Genomic DNA, 18367 nt, shown 5'->3' on the forward strand with positions numbered 1-18367 from the left:
GGGGGGGCGCACCCTCCAATATCTCAGAGGGGAGGGGGGTTCAAAGGAGCGACAGGCTTTAAAGTCAACAACGCAGCTGTGTTTACACAAATGTCTTCAGAAGTGAGGGCCAGTGTTAGCAGGGGGGAGGCAGGTGGGGGTCAAGATGAGGTAATAGCAGGCACTGACCCCCTCACCCCACATACAGCAGAAGAAGAAGAAGAGAAAAGATGCTTTAATGACTGTACTATGACTCAACTCGGGGGTCTGTGTGAACTTTTTATGCTCTGAGCTCCTCAGGGATCACTGCTGCGATGGGTGAATAATGGCCAACAAACCTAAACAATATGGAGCACGGTGAGAGCGCCCACGTCAGCATACTGGGGATCCTGTCTGACCTGCTCCGGTTGTTTTTCATTCTTGTAAAGAAAATAAACAGTTATAGGGTGGGTCAGCGAGTGGGGACTCATGTAATGTACTCACAGCACTGTGTGTATGTAAAGAGAGGATGGAATAAACTCAGTGTGTCAGCACACATCTTCAAGTGCAGTGGATCGAGAAGTAAACGACAACACTTCAAATGCAGAAAATTCAAAGTGTAAAATATAAAGGAGCAGTCTGACGCTGGTGTGAGAAAACTCACAGCACTTAGAGTAGGTATGTTGTCTTTTGTGTATCCATTTATTTTTAGAACTCTTTTAGAACCTTTTTCTGTACTTTCTGTGTGGAATTACAGGCTTTGACTTTTGATCTCTCTTGTGATGATGCAGGGAAACGCTCCCTACTCGTCCACTTGGTCAGTGGATGTACACTTCAAAATCGCTTCAAAATATACCCCTCTACCATTATTTCTGGATGCGCAGGGCTCTGCGGTTAAGTTAGCAACAATAAACATGCAACATTCAGTTAGATTTTCAAAATAAAGCTTTTGTGGTTAACATTGTGAAACACTTTTCAGTTTGCTTAGGGTTAGGCACAAAATCTACTTGGTTGGGTTTTAGGAAAAGATTGTGAGTTAAATACTATGGTACTACTACCCCACCCCCTCAATATGCAGACTTTCTTACTATGTTGTCATCCTGACTCGTTGGAGGACCACTGACCAAGCAGACTTGGGAGTGAGACTGGGTTATGCAGGACTGTGTCTAACTGATGACGCTGAGGTATTGTCCTTGGTATTTTATTTTAGGAATTCAGGGGTTTAATAACCTTGGCAACACGATCTCACTCCCCACATTTTGGTTGGTCCTTCAAATGTAGGTTGATACCCAGCACTATAAAAGTTTGTATTTCTCCTCCTCTATAATTTCAGCTGTGGTAGTGTGGAGACAGCTTTGGACCAGCACACAGACCTTCATATCGGGAAATATAACAGTTAACTTAATAGATCAAATATGAGCCCCCAAATAATCAACAAATTTAGAGGAGTGCACTGGACTCATGACTACAGCGTGGATGGTGTGATACACTGCCCTTGTTTTTTCTGGCCTTTATACTTTCTGTCACAGCTTTGCTGACTTTCTTTAGCTTCTGTAAACCTCCGTTGTTCAAAGGTTCTTTTAATGTACAAAATGTGACTGTAAATTATAATAAATCCAATAAAATACGGAATTCATTATTTACCAAATTGAATGACAAAATAAACATATAAAAACACAACTTTTAGCACATGTTTACATTTTCTCAAGTCTGTCTTCAACAAATAGTGAGGTGCTCATGCTCATTAGAACAGGGTTCTCTTGCTGTAATAATTCCTCCTGTTCATACTGAACATTAAAAGATCACTTCCTGTTTCCAATGGGCATAAAAGAGGAAAACATTTATTCTTAACTTTATCTGATGTTAATATAAGGCTCCAACATGTCTCAATTTTCCAAAGTTACAGTCTTAAATTCCCTCTTTGTGTTACTATCCTTCCAGCGTAGCTCAGCACAGACACACTGTCCAGGGAAACAAAGACCCTGTAACTTGCACTTGGAAGATGCACACTGCTGAAGCCTCAAATTAGCTTCTGCTGAATTTTTTAACTCTTGTACACTTGGGCATGAATGTATTGTATTAAGACAGACTTGAAAAAATGTTAACCGATCTTTTAAACTCTAAATTGCTTTTCTATTGAAACCGTCAGGAGATCAAGACTGACCAGTCCATCCTGGCATCAAACTACAATAAAAAAAGAAAGACTCGATTCATCATTCCTGGTTATTTGGAAAAAGGAGACGAGGACTGGCCACAGGGGATGTGTAAGGTAAGAATTTGATTGAAAAACACACATTTAAAAAGTATATATTCCCTTCATATTTTATCACTCCCCTCAAGTGGTATCTGTTGTTTTTGGTTTTATTTGTGCAGTTTTTCAGATATTTGTCCATGAGATTTCAACTTCCACTCCAGTATAATGGAGATTATGTTAGAACACTGGATTATGTAATAACTTGACAAAATGGAATACAATTTCAGTTCCTTGTGTAATAACAACTGGATTTTGTAACAATCTGTAATAAACAGTTTATGTAATACATTTTAAAATAAATAAATAATTATATATTATGGTGGATATTAAAAAATGTGGGAGTTGAGCAAGCTTTTTGGTGGTGTTTTTGGGGAGCCCTGTCTAAAGACCATTGCAGTAGTCAACCCTGCCAGAAATAAATGAGTAAATAGTAAATGAGTTTTTCCAGATTGGCATCTGACACAAAGTCCCTGAGTTTGGCTGTATTTGTAAGATGATAACAAGCTGATCTTGTTACTGCTTTTATGTAGCTATTTAGACTAAAATAAGAGTCAGCTGCAACACCAATGGGGGCACCACAGGTCACATGACACTAATTTAATATTTGGGAAGTTTCATTTTGTTTGGTTATTGCATAAAGTTATTATTACATTTTCATCATAAAACATGTGCAATTTCTGTATTTTGTAATAACCACCACAATATGTAATCATTTATTACAAAACACAATGCTGTTTATTACAAATGTGGCAGATTATTACAAAATGCAGATGTAATTAAGTGAAAATGTATGACATTTTGTGATGTTATTACATAATCCAGTTTTAAGGTGTAAACAGAAAAAACAGAGGTGCTAATTATAAGATCCTGCAACAGTCTGTGGGACTTTTACCCTCTAATATCAACCTGTAATAGAGCTTAGTTTGTCTTCGCGGGACTTTTCACTGTTTTAAGAAACTTTTACAATTATTTTCCCCGGTTCTGAGAAATTAGTCCATGCTTTTGTGTCTTCACAACTACATTACTGTATGATGAAGCCCCTGAGTACATTTCTGAATGATTGTATAATAGCTACAAGTTTCCTGGTTAGATTAAAAAGTGTTTATTAGGCAAAAGAAGACCATTACCTGTCTTTGCCCTTCAATTCTGCAATAGTTGTCACCTGTTACTATTAGATGATCCTATTCAACTGACTTATATTATCTTCTTTTTATTAAGTAATGCTTTTGCTCTTTTGTTGATGTTATTTGTCAGTTCCTCCTTTGTTCTCTTGGGTTTGTTACTGTCCTGCCTGTTTGATATTTCATTCTTAATGTTTTTTATTATTTTATTGTGAAGAACTTTGTTACTATTATTTTGAAAGGAGCTATGTGAATAAATTATCATAAATCATAAACTCTTTACTTATTGACTGACCCAAAAAATCTTATTTTGTAAATTGGGTCAAGGTGCATAAAACCTGTTGCTGTGTCTAGGTGATGGTGAAGTGGGATAGTGTGAACTGCATTGCTGTGGAGTGGAAGAAAGGTGTGAAGACTCAGTATGCCCAGGCTGCCAATAATGCCAGGGTGGTGGCTGCTCAGGTGGCATCCATGATCACATTCCTCATGGTAAATACATTACTTCATTGACTGTCACTGCATACTATAGATAGGTCACAACATGTTCTGTAGATAAATAAATCATTGACAAAAAACTACAACAAAGTATTCTTTCTCTATACGCTTTATTGCTGTCTGATTCCTTGCACAGAGATAGTCATCATAGATGATCACAAGAGATAGTCTTAGAGCTAGGCTAGCAGTTCCCCCCTGATTCAGTCTTTGTGCTAAGCTAGGAAAGCTTGTGTAAACCTATTCACAGAATTTGGCTGAGGTGACGTACTGGGAGTTGAGCTGCTCTCATTGGCTGTGCAGTTTCAACTCGTCCGTAGCAGGAAACAATGGCTGCTCGCCTGGTCACACACCTGGTCACCTGACAGATAAACTATGAAAAAAAAAGTTTCTGAAATGATTTTAGGTTTGAAATAGTTAATGCAGGAACAGAATCTTGATTCTTATTTGATCAGCACTGCCTAGTTTAACACACACACACTCACACAAGGTAGCCATGCCCTAAAACATACCCTGCTTTATTGTCTATATTACTCTAAATGAGACCATCATTTACTAAATGAACATCACGCTGTATGGAAGAAGACTTGAAACTAGATATTAAGACCCTAAACTCATTAGGAAACTTTTTACTGAGCTCATAAATCAAGGGAGAAGTACACTGCAGGGTATCTGCATTTTAGTGCAGCCAATGGAGCTCCCTTCCTTTAAATTTAGATGAGTATTACAGGAATTTAGCGTCGTACTTGCATAAAGTTGGGGTACTCTCAAGAGACAGATTTAAAAAGGCTGATGAAATTTAAGGAGCACAGGATATACCACACACACATACAAAATGCATGCTTCAGTTTATGTGAAATTTTTTACTATTTAAGCTGAGAATTGGTGTAATCACAGAAGCAACAACTAAAATAAATAAATGAAAAAGGGTGGAAAGGGCACAGACATATGCCTGCGTATGTATGATAGTGCGCTAGATACAGTGTGTTTGAACTGAACATATACTGTATGTTACATGTTGCAGAGCAACTACAGGCAGAAGGCTGATGTGTTCCATATTATCGGACACGGCATCGGAGCTCACGCTGCAGGAGATGCTGGTAGCAGGATCACTGGCCTTGCACGCATCACAGGTACCCCTGCCACAGTCCTCACAATAAAATAACCTGTCAGCTGAAGTCAATCACTGTTGTCTAAAATTAAGCGACATCTATTGTAGAGTTTTTGAATGACTCTGGTCTACTGAAAATTATTTCGTTGTTATTAATATTATTATTATTATTATTATTATTATTATTATTTGTTTTTGAGTTTCAAAACCACAATATTTTATTTTATTTTTTCTGTAACTGTATTTGAACTCATATGATTACATTTAATTTACTGACATGACCAGTTTCATGTACTGATTGAAAATGGCCCAACCTATTGGTAACATTTACTCACTCTTCCAATGAGTACCTTGTCTATTGTTTTATATATTTAGATACACCCTGGCAGATCAGTGTGAGGTAGTGTATATCTCTGAATATTATATTCATTAAGCCTGAATATAAACCGAGTGGGGCTCTTAGATCCAGTTAGTGCAGCCCAGAGTCCAAACTAAACATGGTGACAGCATTCAGCTATTATACTTTATGCAATTGGAAAAAACTGCCAGAAGATCTTAGATGTGTCGTAAAAGTAGCAATTTTTAAATCCAGGCTAAAAACATTTCTCCTTTAATGTGCCAATGATTGAGCTCTATAACTTGCCCTGTATTCCTGATGCACTTTAAGCTCCAATAAGACTTCTACTCACTCCAGGAGGGGAAGGGATGTCTTGGGCTAAGCTCTACTGGAAGGCTTTTGCTCTATCGTTCTCTATTCAGTGTTCCAAAAGATACAAACGCATAGTCAAAGTTACTTCCACTTTGTTTGTTTTTTTCTTTTTTGATTGATCTTTGATGCCGACACAGGTTTTAGAGGGAAAACATTCATAGCCCCTTTTATGTGAATTGTGCATTGATATTACTCTGCAAAGGTACTTATAAGGCTTGATTTCTTAAACAAATAACTGTGTTAAAGAATAACAGTAAAATAATTTTTACTGATGCCGATATGTCTGCAATAATATCAGCTCATATATCGTTCGAGCTGTCAAGTAGTCCCACAAGAGTGACATGTTTAAAAAACTGTTCATAATTTGATACTACACTGCCAAAAAATGCAATTAGTTAAAATACTTATGGACACAGAATGAATGGGATGACATAAACTGCACCAGCTTATCATATTACCTTCTGGTTAGAAGAGAGCTTGGACTTTGCACATTTTGGGCACCCCTTTTTGATGCTATTTTATGCAACCATATGAATCAAATTCGAAAATAATTTTTTGGGTAAAAGATGCTCTTCTTTGTTGCAGTCCATCAGGTGATTTAGGTTGCTGAAACAGCACAGTCTATACATTGGAATCTGTCTTTGTACATGTTTGATTATTTGATTTGATTATTTCTTTCTGTGCTCAGGACTGGACCCAGTTGAACCTTACTTCCAGGACACTAATGTCGCTGTGCGTCTAGACACCAGCGATGCCACCTTTGTGGATGTCATTCACACGGATGGCCTTCCTTTCAACTCCAAACTTGGTAGCCATCACTGTTGATCCAAATTAATGTGATCCAATGGAAAGTATTCACTCAGTATAAGTACAGTACTGTACTGGTAAGAAGTAGTGTGTAGTAATGTGACAAATGCTTACAGAAATGAACACCTAAACAATATTTAAGCCAATTTCAATAATTTAATGCAGTATGTTACCATTGCTTCATAGAGTTTGAAATAAAATTATCATCTTCATCAAATTTGATTTCTGTTTCCATTCTCTCAGGTCTGGGGATGTTACAATCTGTGGGCCATATTGACTTCTACCCCAATGGAGGAGAGCTGATGCCTGGCTGCACCACCAACAAAGGGAAACCCACTGACCTGGATGCCATCTGGGAGGGTGAGATAAACAGAGAAACACAAACAAAGGTGTTTAGTACAATTTTACAATGAATGTATAAAACTTAACTACATACTAACTGGTCAGAGCATCATCATCATCATCATGGCAGGACACCATACACCACTATACAAGAAAAATAATAACCATCAAACCACAATTTTAAGGTAAGGCATCTAAATATGAATTAGACAATAGGTGTAAGATGTTAACCTTCATTAACAACAGATTTCCAACAACACTGAGTCATCAAGCAATGATACTAATCTGCCTCCATTACGACAGTCAATCACAGGAGTAGACTATAGACTGTTCTCGGCATTTCTGTTAACATCCAATAAATATATTCAAATTTGTATGTGAATTGGTATGTACTGTATGTATCATGGCTACACACAATGATTAACTAATCATGGCTGTGCTATGATTGTGTTGTGCTATGATTGTGATTGCTGTAGTTGTCTTGTATGTCATTGTCCACTGCACAAATTAAGTAAAGTTAAGTTTAGGAAAATAAAGCAATTTGACTTTAGTTGAAATTAGTGGACAATGTTTGTCACTTGATGTTGTGCAAAAGCAAAACATCCAAAACAGCCAGAATTCCCAGGTTACCTTGGTTATGGCTTCCCATTTCCCAGTCTCATTTTAAGCTGTTCCCCAAAAGATATTTTTTTACCTACTCTGCCTCTGACTGCGTTATCCTCATATTTCTACCCCAAACCCAATTCCATTCCTAATCCTCATGGCTTAATCTAACCAACCCAACCAGTGAAGACAACTAGTACTAACCATTAAGAGAGTAGGATGAGTCATTCCTTCAGCATCCTAGGAAAAGAAAATTGTAGTTCCCCAATATCCCTCCTGCTCATAGAGGTACCCCAAAAGCGACAGTGCCCTCTTGTGGTGTTAATGACGATGCCATTATTTTCCCCACCCTGCTACATAAGCATTAATGATTCCAGCATCATTACACATTTGACATCTCAGAAAATGGGTCTCATTGATGAGTGTCAGCAAATTAATCTGCAAACCTTTTTTGACATGAAATGCATTAAGCAGAGGTGTTGACTCGAATCACGTGACTTGGACTCGAGTCACAAATTTAATGACTTTAGATTATACCTGACAAAATCAGAAGACTTGCAACTTGACTTTGAGTTTAACACTAATGACTCGTGACTTCTCCTGAGCTTGAGCCTTTGACCTCTCCCCAAGCCCAAATATGGAAGAAGAAGAAGAAGAAAAGTATGTCATTCAAAACGTTTGCCACAAATCAATTAATTTACCTTTATTTCCTGAATCAACTAATGCTAACCCTACTTTTTTCCAGCAAGTTGGCACTTAATTCATTAGATCCAGTTTGTTTGGACTAGTCAGACAGCATTCAATTAAGTTACACAGTAGAACTGTGAAGAACGTTTAAGGTTATTGAGCACCAGTTGGAAAAAAATTTATCAAAGACAATTTTGTTTGCATACAAAAACTACATGGTGGAAAGAGTACATTATGACTTGTTTAGGACATGAAACCCAAAGTTAGTTTGACTTGGGATTTGAGTACAAAGACTTGAGACTTACGACTTGCTTCCACCTCTGGCACCAACAAATACTAATAATAATTTTATAAACAAAAACATCATAAACAATACAACAATCAAAAAAATCCTAATTTCTTTCTGCTTTCTGAATGGTCTAATCTACTAAATCCAAGGTTGTCAGATCCATGGTTTTTCTGTTGGTTTCTCCCTTGAGAAGCTACAAAGTAAAATCAAGTTTACAAGTATCTGTACATTTACAAACACTTGAAGTGACCTTTCGATACACTACTTTGATGCTTTACACACTACACGTCCAGTGGTCTCAAGTCTATAGGCTTCATCACCGGCATGCTTTTTATACATAACACACTGACTAATATATCCTTTTTTCTCAGCCATGCAACTTACAATGCAGAGCCCCTGTGGAATATTGGAGTTGTCCCAACGGAAAATTGTAAAGAAACCCCAGGCAGAGTTATTCCTGTTGGACCAATCTGAATAAATATTTTCTGCTATGGATGACGACGGCATTCTTTTGAAATGTGCCGCTGAGAAGCAAGGCTCAAGTGGCAGCATTGGTGCCATGCCTGGGTCTGGAGGGTGGGGGTGTTGGCACAGCTGAATCTGCCACTTTTGATCCTATAGATAAGAGAGGGAGAGTGGGAGCCAGGCTGCATAGCTGGAGGTCTTGGAGCGCCTGGTGTTTGCCCTGTACTGGAAGAGAAAACAACAGAAGCCATGACCTCTTTCTATGTTTGTCTCTCCCCGACACTGTCTCTCTGTCTCACATTTTAACTCTAACTAAGATTCTCCTTATTATTTATTTACTGGTGCTGACTCTCAAACTGTAACATCCTCGTCAACTTATTTTCTGTGCTGATTTTCACAATTATGGCAGGGAATTTAATTATATTATTAAAAATAATTCTCTGTCAACTTCTCAGCCTTCTAATCTGTTAGATCTTTCTCGTGCTCAGCAATACATAATGACCATGGTCAGAAGGTCATGAGATCATACTTTTCTGAAATTCAAGACTCAAATCTGCATTCACATCTCTTCACTGACTCCTCTTTAGCTTACCCTCTTTTAACACTGCTCCCTCTTACTTCTTCTCCTCATCCCTGCTATCAACTGCTCCAATGTTTTGCCAGGTACCATGAAGTTTGATGCCTGCAACCATGTCCGAGCCTACCAATACTACAGCGAAAGCATAGTCAAATCCCAAGGCTTCGTAGGATTCCCCTGCTCTGACAAGGACAGTTTTGCTGCTGTGAGTCTTTGGCTATTATTATTTGGTTAAGTGGTTATTTTTTTTGTAGAATTTCCATAGTGAGACATTAGTAAATTACACATTCTACAAACTGAAATTTCCGTCTCTTTGGTTGGTGTTCAAAGTTATTTTAAATAACTGAGTGTGTTGACCTGGAAGTGTTAAAGCTGTGGTCATAATAGGATCATAAATAGAAAGAAATAGAAGAAATATAGCTTCAGTCCTTCCTTTAGCATAAATAACCTTACCGTAATGAGAAACACATCCTTAATAAATAAACAAGTGGAGATAAAATCCTATAGTGGCAGTACCAAATATTATACTGTATATATATTATACTAATATTGTAATACTCCATTACAAGAAAAGTCCTGCATTTGAAAGTTTTCCTCTATTAAGTGCAGAAGAATTACGATACAATATACAGTAGATCTACTCAGAATCTAGGCACCAAATTCAAATAATTTCCCTTATAGGTATACAAAAGGTGTTTGATGTGTACATTGTGGGCTACTGTAAATATGGCGGCTTTAAACCGTGTATCATACTCATATGAGCGTCTGGTGGTAGAGGTCACAGATGAGGGATCTGGGAGGCATCTTATGTCCTCCTCAATTTTAAAAGTGACTCAGGGCTATCAGATGGGCTCAGACAAGAGGAGGTCTGGGGAAGGAGAAGGGGCCCTTATCTCTACTGTCCTAGCATGTGTATGGGACAGCCACCTGTTGCTGTGGGACACTGATATGGCTGTGAACCATTTCTTTGGTTTTAGAAGTTGATTCGGCAAGATTGGATTTGTGTTGCGGTGGAGGGGGCGATGCAAATGGGCTTCCCTCATGTCTTCCACGGGGAGGGCTTGTATCTGCAGCTGTTGGTGTTAATGACAGTTTATCCCTGCTTTGGACACATGTCGCCGATCAAAGGAAGCCCGGAGAGTGCCGAGCATGACCTCATATGACTATGTCCCTGTTGAGAGATGACAGCACCTCCTTGTCGTTCACCTCGTAAACGCTCCCTGGTGTTATTCCTGCAGCCATAGCTGACAGCCGCAAAGTCAGCCTGTTCCCACACAGTAACTTATCACAAAACCAGCGCCATTCTCTGCCTTCATATTTATAAGGTGGCAATCTGCAACATTTTAAAGGAGTATAGGGGGGAAAGTCTTTTCCCTGACTATTCATTGACAGGGAAAGACACTCCATCACAGGGTGAGCTCATTCTTCACACCTCACTGTGTCCTTGTCTTTACAGGGAAAGTGTTTCCCATGTGCAGACAACAAATGTCCTCTGATGGGCCACTACGCTGAAAGGTTCACTCTGACTGATGGCATTTCAAAGATGAAGTACTTCCTCAACACAGGCAGTTTAAACCCATTTGGCCGTAAGTACCCTGTCCTTCCTGTCCCGGCAAAAAAAAACTTGAACATAGGTTGTAGGAACCAGCACTGCTTAAAGCTTGAGTGTGTAACCTAGGGCTAGTTATTTTTTTTAGAAATGGAATATAATATTCATAGGATTCATAGGTATGTTTTCATTAGTTTATAATCACTTCTTGTGTATTTAGTTACATTGGAATGAGCTGTTTTTATAGTATGGTAAAAACATTATACTGCAATTATTTTGACAGATATTGTGATGAAATGATTCACGATTACTGTGGGAATGGTCATTTCTGCAAATTTAGTTTTTGCTGAAAAAACTACTCAAATCATGATGATGTGACATTTATTGGGGTCTTATCAAAGACATGTTTTCTTAAATCTGGAAAAAAAGATTTGGAGGCCAAACATATATATAACACATAAATGCAGAATAGATAAGAGAAGGCAAGAGTTTTTGTGTGTCCGAGTGTCCGAGTGCATGCTTTGTTCTTCACTTTGTTCATAACGCTTTCAGTTGCTTTCTATTTCTTTCCATTTCTAGGTTACAGCTACAGAGCGACAGTAACCCTGGATGGTCCCCGCTGGCCCAACCCAGGCTTCATGTATGTGGCACTCACTAGAGATAATGACAGCACCAAGGAGTACCAGCTTTATGTGTAAGAACATTATAACATTGTTTTGTGGAACGCACTATGAGGTTCTAGTCCATTAAACATCCCTGGCTGGGGAAAAGCTGTCTAGGATGTTGTGCTTCTCTTTGTTGACCAAGCCTGAGAGTTTGAACAACTGCACCATCTCTTATCTTATCTCTTATCATGTGACTCCCTGCTGCCTAAATGACAGATCAGGTCAGTTGCAGATACTCACTGACGGTGTAATTTTACAGCTCAGCCAAAGTACCTTTCATCTCCTCTTTTACAGTATCTCTGCATGCCAGGAGCAGAGGCAGTGGGCATTAAGCTTTTTAAGCTACGGTTTCACTATGAGCCACTATATAGTTCCTTCACAGAATGTCAGACTGCTGTTTTAAAAGAAGTAGAGTATGGAACACATTAGGTTGATTTCACCAATGCCTTCACCCATTAAATCTATTTCTGCATTAAAAAGACAATATAAGCTTGACCTATGTTATATCTACATTCTATGAAAACATTCCTAGCCTGTATAGAGGGCAAGAGCCATAGTTGGAGGTCAAAACACCATTCTACAATTGCAAATGCAATAAAGTATACATAACTTTGGTAAATGGTAAATGGACCTGTACATGTATAGCGCCTTTCTAGTCTTCGGTCCATTTAAAGCGTTATATAACACTATCATATATATGATATATGACATAAATAACCAAAATGTCAAATACATATTATAAAATATATAATAAATGCAGTAGTCCCCTGGAGTCATGTCCTGGTGTTAGTGTGTTACAAAATGCTATTATTTTAAAATAAAAAACACACTGATGACATCATTTTACTTGCGTCTCCATGCGGGAATGCAAACAGCAGCAACAAGATAGTGATGACAATATGGTTTCATCTCGTCGAGGATCCAGGATGTTGCAGGTCCCTGTAAAGATGTGGGCAACAGTTTCTGATTTCCTGTTGATCGGCCATCTGGAGTTCCATTTTGTCCAGACTGGACACTAGCCAGGAGCAGCCATAAGTCCAAGCCAGTCCAGCATGGCTCCTATCCAGCTCTCTTCCTATCTTCCTGGGACAACTGCACCTGTCGTGGTGGGTTGGTCTGGCAGATCTGGCTGGGTGGATCGCCTATGAAGCTGAAAACATACTATTACAACAAAAACAGAGAAGTTTGAAGGAGCTAGTCTACCGGCCACAGCGTCTGTACGTGTAGCTTTTGCCGTATTCAAAATCTCCTGATCCATTTGATTTGAACAATTTTGGATCAGGGCATTAAATACAATCTGACATCATTCAAATATGTTTTCAGCAATAAAGATGAAAAAATACAGATTAATACAAAAATATAGAAAGTTTTAAGGAACTACCGTAGTATATAATTGGGTGATCACAAAGGGAAAGGTAGTTGGATTGTTAGTATATAGTATTTTTTTGCAAAAGTATTATTTTATTGCATGTTTTTATATTTTTTATTACAAAAGGTCAAAAGGATATATATGTACACATCCAGAATAACACAAAAAATGAAACAAAAGATGAACAAAAGGAAAAAAACATAAAAATAAATAATAATAAAGGGAAAGCTTCCCGTTGTAGTCTCATTGTTACATCAAAGATTGTTGTATAGCATATAGTATCCACCATACAAACATATCTGTACATATAGTAAGCAATCAGAATTGACCACCGCACACTGGAATAACTTTTTATAATTTATTTTTTTTTGCTGAGTGAACCTGAGGAAGCCGCAAGTGAAACGCGTTGCTCGCTCTTAAATAATATCATAGTAAAGTTATTCCAGTGTGCCCCATACGCAACAAACTACCACTTTTGATAGGTACTGACCACTGCAGACCGGGAACACCCCACATAGCTTCAGGTTTGAAGATACTCTGACCCAATCGTTTAGCCATCACAATGTGGTCCTTGTCAAAGTCGCTCAAATCCTCACGCTGCCCATTTTTCCTGCTTCTAAACACATCAACTTTTGCAAGGACAAAATGTTCACTTGCTGCCTGAAATAGCCCACCCACTGACAGGAGCCATGATAACCAGATAGTCACCAGATTATTCACTTCACTTGTCAGTGGTCATAGTGCTATGGCTGATTGGTGTATAGATACATACTGTACTGTGCATATCTGTATACACACATTCTCATGTAATTATTTAATATACAAAAATAACAACCTTTCTTTTCAAAAAAAATTCTAACCCTCTAAATTATCATCTTCTGATGTTGTTCTAACTCCAGCCAAGTATTCCACCCTATTCCCCAAAAATTAAACTCTGCTTCCTGTTAGAGTTGTTGTGTCCAAAATAATTATATTATAATATCTGACTCCTCTTTCTCTTCATGCAATGTTGAATGAGTGTACCAGTATCAGTACCAGTGTATCACCAGCCAACTCTGTTACAGTAATGGATTGCAATGTCAAAGCCATCTAAGGAGGGAGAGTTTCAAAAAATAAATGCATTCCTACAATTTATGAAGCGTGTTTTGAGTGCGGTCTGTTGTGACATTTCTCCAGGGGTACGATGGTGCCTGGAAGGACCTATGAAGTGTTGATCGACGCTGAGGTGGATGTGGGTGATGTGACAGAGGTGAAGTTTCGGTGGAACAACCACATCTTTAACCCCCTGAATCCCAAGTATGGTGCATCCAAGGTGGAGCTGCAGAGAGGAAAAGACAAGAAGATGTAAGTTTTTTTTATAATAAGTTCTGCTATTAGGTTGAGCATAGTTCATCATACAGGTCATAGTTATTGATATGTTGTATTGGACTCCATTATATTCAGAGGAGTTTCTAATATTCTTCCCCCCCTCGTGTATGTAAGTGGGAAGGACATAAACTTAGGAACACCTCTCAACATAACACAGTCCAGTCCATGGACAGTGCCCTAGTTCACTTGGTAGAGTTCCAGCACCATGTATCAGAGCTGAGTGCTTATTATCAGGGAACTGTTGGGTCTCTGAAAATAATTTTATGAGGAGTATTTGACGTTCTGAGATAACTTTTGTTATAAATTGGTGCTATACAAACACAACTGAATTGCAGGTTTGATCCCAGCCCTGGCCCTTTACTACTCCCTCTCTTCCCTGTCTCTCCTGTCTCTCTCAAGATGCCATTATCACAAATAAAGCACAAATCAATCACAGCTGTAGCACTGATGAAGGTCATTGTATTTATTTGTTTTACAGCCATGATCTCTGAGATCCTAAACAAAAGTAATGCGTCATTTTCTGTTTTTTAAACCTGTAATTAGTATAAAATCAAAAGCAACATAGAGTATCGAGGTGGTAATTGTATGCTTTTCAGGGGGGCTGGGGGACTGATGAACAGAGCTTGGCTGTGTGTCTGTTGTCACACTGTAGCAGGTCTCGGCACCACTGTGCTGTACCATATGACGTTGACTGGATTTGGCCACTAGAGGGAAGCATGGGACTGCCCCTAGTGCCCTCTGGTGGTTAGGGCAGCTGGGGGGTGGGGCTGAGGTGAGAGGCAAAAACACCGCACCCCCACACAATACCGCCATAGAAAGGCTAAGAAAGGGGATCACAACCATTTTGTGACGGCAAACTGAAAGAGACTCAAAGAGTCTGGGAGTCTTGATCCTATGTAGAAGGAGTGGGGGGCCTTTTGCATGTCTGTGCCCATTGTCTCATAATTTGTCCATGTGCCCACACAATGCACAGCAAGTCTCTGCAAACACACACACACAGACTGATAATGTATGCAGTAAATGTAAGCTACTGCTTTAATAAAGTGGGCTTGTCAATGTGCAATCACAGAGAGCATCTTTAACTGCAAGTTTATAATCTCCATTCATTATTAATCAGTCTTTGTAGTTGACTGAGAATTCACATAAATTCACATTTAACCACCCCTGACAACTTCATTGCTATTTATAGTCCCTCATTACTGCAGTGTTATTACTGTCACTTTAACAGGCTCAACAAGAGCAGCAGTACGAGGGATACTTCACATGTCCAACTGTTAGCATCCCTTGTCTTTCTCTCTCCTCACAAAGCTAACTGTTCCTCACTGCCAAGGCCTGTCAGGACAAGGAGAGGGTAAATATTACCCTTATTAATGTTGAAAGACATCAGGCTCCATTTGTGCAAACACAAATCAACAGTAAATTACATGGTGAGATCACTGCTTTCTTCTGCTCATTTGGATACAGAATGGTCCCGGACAAAATCTTGTCTAATGTGTCACATATATCTGTAATTCCAAAAGGCCTCTGCGTGTACATGTGTGTATGTGTGTGTGTGTGTCTGCAAAGCACTTATTAATCTGTCCGTGGCCTTTCGACGGCTTATGAAGTCCTGATTGTGTGTCATTGTTTTGGCTTCATTTATTTGAACACACACCCCGTAATCACGCTCGCAAATATACGGCTTTAAAAAGGCGAGCTGCCATTTTCATCATGGTGCTAACAAAGTGCATTTGAAATCACTCTGACTTCCCTGAGCTGAGCCATCAGTGCTCACACAATACCAATCAGAAGAAAAAACTCTTGGCTTCAAAGCTTCAAGCTTGACTACATTAATAATATTAATAAAACAGCAAATTGAATGTGTGGGCTAAAAGGTGGGGGGAGAAAGTGTCTTGAAATCCTCTAAAGACATCCGTCTTTGTCTCTGACTCTTGTTTCTCTTTTGATTATTGGCTCATTGAAAGTGAAGGCTAATGACAAAATAGCGGGCTAATTCCTGTAATTATGTGTGTTTGTCAGAGGAAATTTGCGAATGACAGCGCTTCTTTTTCTGATCTTCAAGCCAGTAGCTTTGGGGGTGGCATTGTTACTAACAAAGCATTTATAGACAGGTCATGAATTAGTGAGGTATAGATGTAGGTGGTAAGAGAAAAATAGCTCTCCTGGGGAATGCTTGCACAACAAACTTAACCCCTGGCCGTTAGCTCTATTGTACTGTTGTCAAGTATGAACAGAGAGGTAAAAAAATCAGATGCATGTGAAAGCAAGAAATGATGTCTAACAACGAGAACGTAACACAACATGTCACATTATTTCTTAATATAAAAGACAATGATGAAAGGGACAGAGAGCTTTCAATTGTCCGGCGCCTTCCTGAAGCCGTCACATGGAGAACGGGTATTTGACCTCCACAATAAAACTGTTTTGAATACCACATGTTTTGTGACCTTCATAATAAATGGATTCAGCAGCAAAATGTGAGTACACAAAGCAATCTATTATAGTGAGCAGGAGGGAGGTTGAATAGAGGCAGATGGGTCAGACAGGGTAAGTACAGTCTTTAAAGCAGATGCTGACTTTTTTGTGCTGAAGCTGTTTAGCACCAATATTCATTAAAAATTAAGTAGATAACTACTGCGCTGTTTATGCAATGCGTCCCAGATGACACTGCAGATACATTTTTGAAGTTTTGGGTGTTTTTTTTGAGTTTGAGTTTCCAAATTATTGTAGTCATTTCTTCTGTGTTTGACCAACAGAATTTGAAAAACATGAAGAGCAACGGGTAGCTCGCCTCCCCTGAAAGAGACATGAGCTGCACAAAAAGCTTGAGAAATTTAGGGGGAGTTTTAAAATATCTTAATATTTGGTGCCACTGTTTTGTTATCATTTATATGTTTCTGTATATTTAAATTCCTGAAATAAATAATTGGCTAACAGTCAGGAACTTCATGGTGTGTGTTTATTTGTGCATAACAATTTCAGATTATTTGTGTCTAATAAACGCAATGCTGTCTGTTCCTGCTGTGGCCATCCATGTGGGGCACACTCAACACGTGTTACGCACGGGGCATGTCCATAATTGTCATGGTTTAAAGGTCCATATTCTATGGATTGAAATGTATTGATAGTATATTTTCAAATTTTTGCAATGAGGCCCTATTGTAAACGCGAACTGTGTATTCTGATTATACCATCAGTCGTTTTGACCATCAGTTCAGACCAGGCAGTTTGTGTGTTGTGTGCCCCCCGCCCTTATCAGATGACTTCTTGTTTACTCTTCGTGTCTCGTAGTCTAAAGGAGTCGTTCCCTCATGGCTTGTATCCTCGTCCTGAATGTATGTTGTGTACTGCTAGAACGGTCATATATACTACGCCATAGAGTATCTTGTTATGCTACTATCAGAGGTGAAGGATGAAGAAACAGCCTTTCCGCTACTCTGGAAAATATCATTTTTCAAACTAATGTAGCCAGTAATGACGCCGCGGCCTAATGTATGAGTAATTCGTTGTTGCCGACGCATGTAACGTAACGTTACATTGACAGTGTAACATAAATGTGCAACCGTGAGAAGACTTGACAAATGTCAAAAAATATATACGCAGATTGAATTATGAGACAGATTTAACTATATGAGTACCACACGTCAATAACACGTTAGACCTCATGCGATGTGTTTGCTCATTATCCCTATGTATGTTGAGGAACTACTCCCCACATGATAAATCTCTACAAAAAAATTGAGTGGCATTATGTTGTGAGACTTTCTGTGTTCCGGGTAAAGTCACTATCCTTGTACACAAGCCTTCACATATACTGGGTGTGTCACAGCGCGCTCTTATCTCCTACGCTCGGAGAATGTAGGACAAAAACGTCTACAGCTAGTAATCTTGTTTGATATTTACTAATAATAGTAAAGAACATTGAGGTAGCATCATTCGCTTTGGAATTTGCTAAACGTTGCGTAGTTTACAGTTACTGTAACTGCTAGCACTGTTGCTGT

At 38.8% G+C, this 18367-nt stretch overlaps 1 protein-coding gene across 1 annotated transcript in view; it reads left to right on the forward strand.

The window, feature by feature from the left end:
* Positions 1-14342, forward strand: part of LOC118329461 (inactive pancreatic lipase-related protein 1-like) — a gene marked incomplete at its 3' end in the record, with an annotated part of 16127 nt that extends 1785 nt beyond the window's left edge. Inside the window, 9 exon segments of the mRNA XM_035663657.1 lie at positions 2108-2227; positions 3688-3822; positions 4850-4958; positions 6334-6453; positions 6696-6812; positions 9502-9620; positions 10872-11001; positions 11544-11658; positions 14175-14342. Of these exon segments, the coding sequence (XP_035519550.1) occupies positions 2108-2227; positions 3688-3822; positions 4850-4958; positions 6334-6453; positions 6696-6812; positions 9502-9620; positions 10872-11001; positions 11544-11658; positions 14175-14342 (1133 nt within the window).
* Positions 14343-18367: the final 4025 nt, after the last annotated feature.

This window comes from Morone saxatilis, unplaced genomic scaffold, assembly GCF_004916995.1.
Source record: "Morone saxatilis isolate NCDOM2014 unplaced genomic scaffold, NCSU_SB_2.0 Contig19, whole genome shotgun sequence".
NCBI classification, from domain to species: domain Eukaryota; kingdom Metazoa; phylum Chordata; class Actinopteri; family Moronidae; genus Morone; species Morone saxatilis.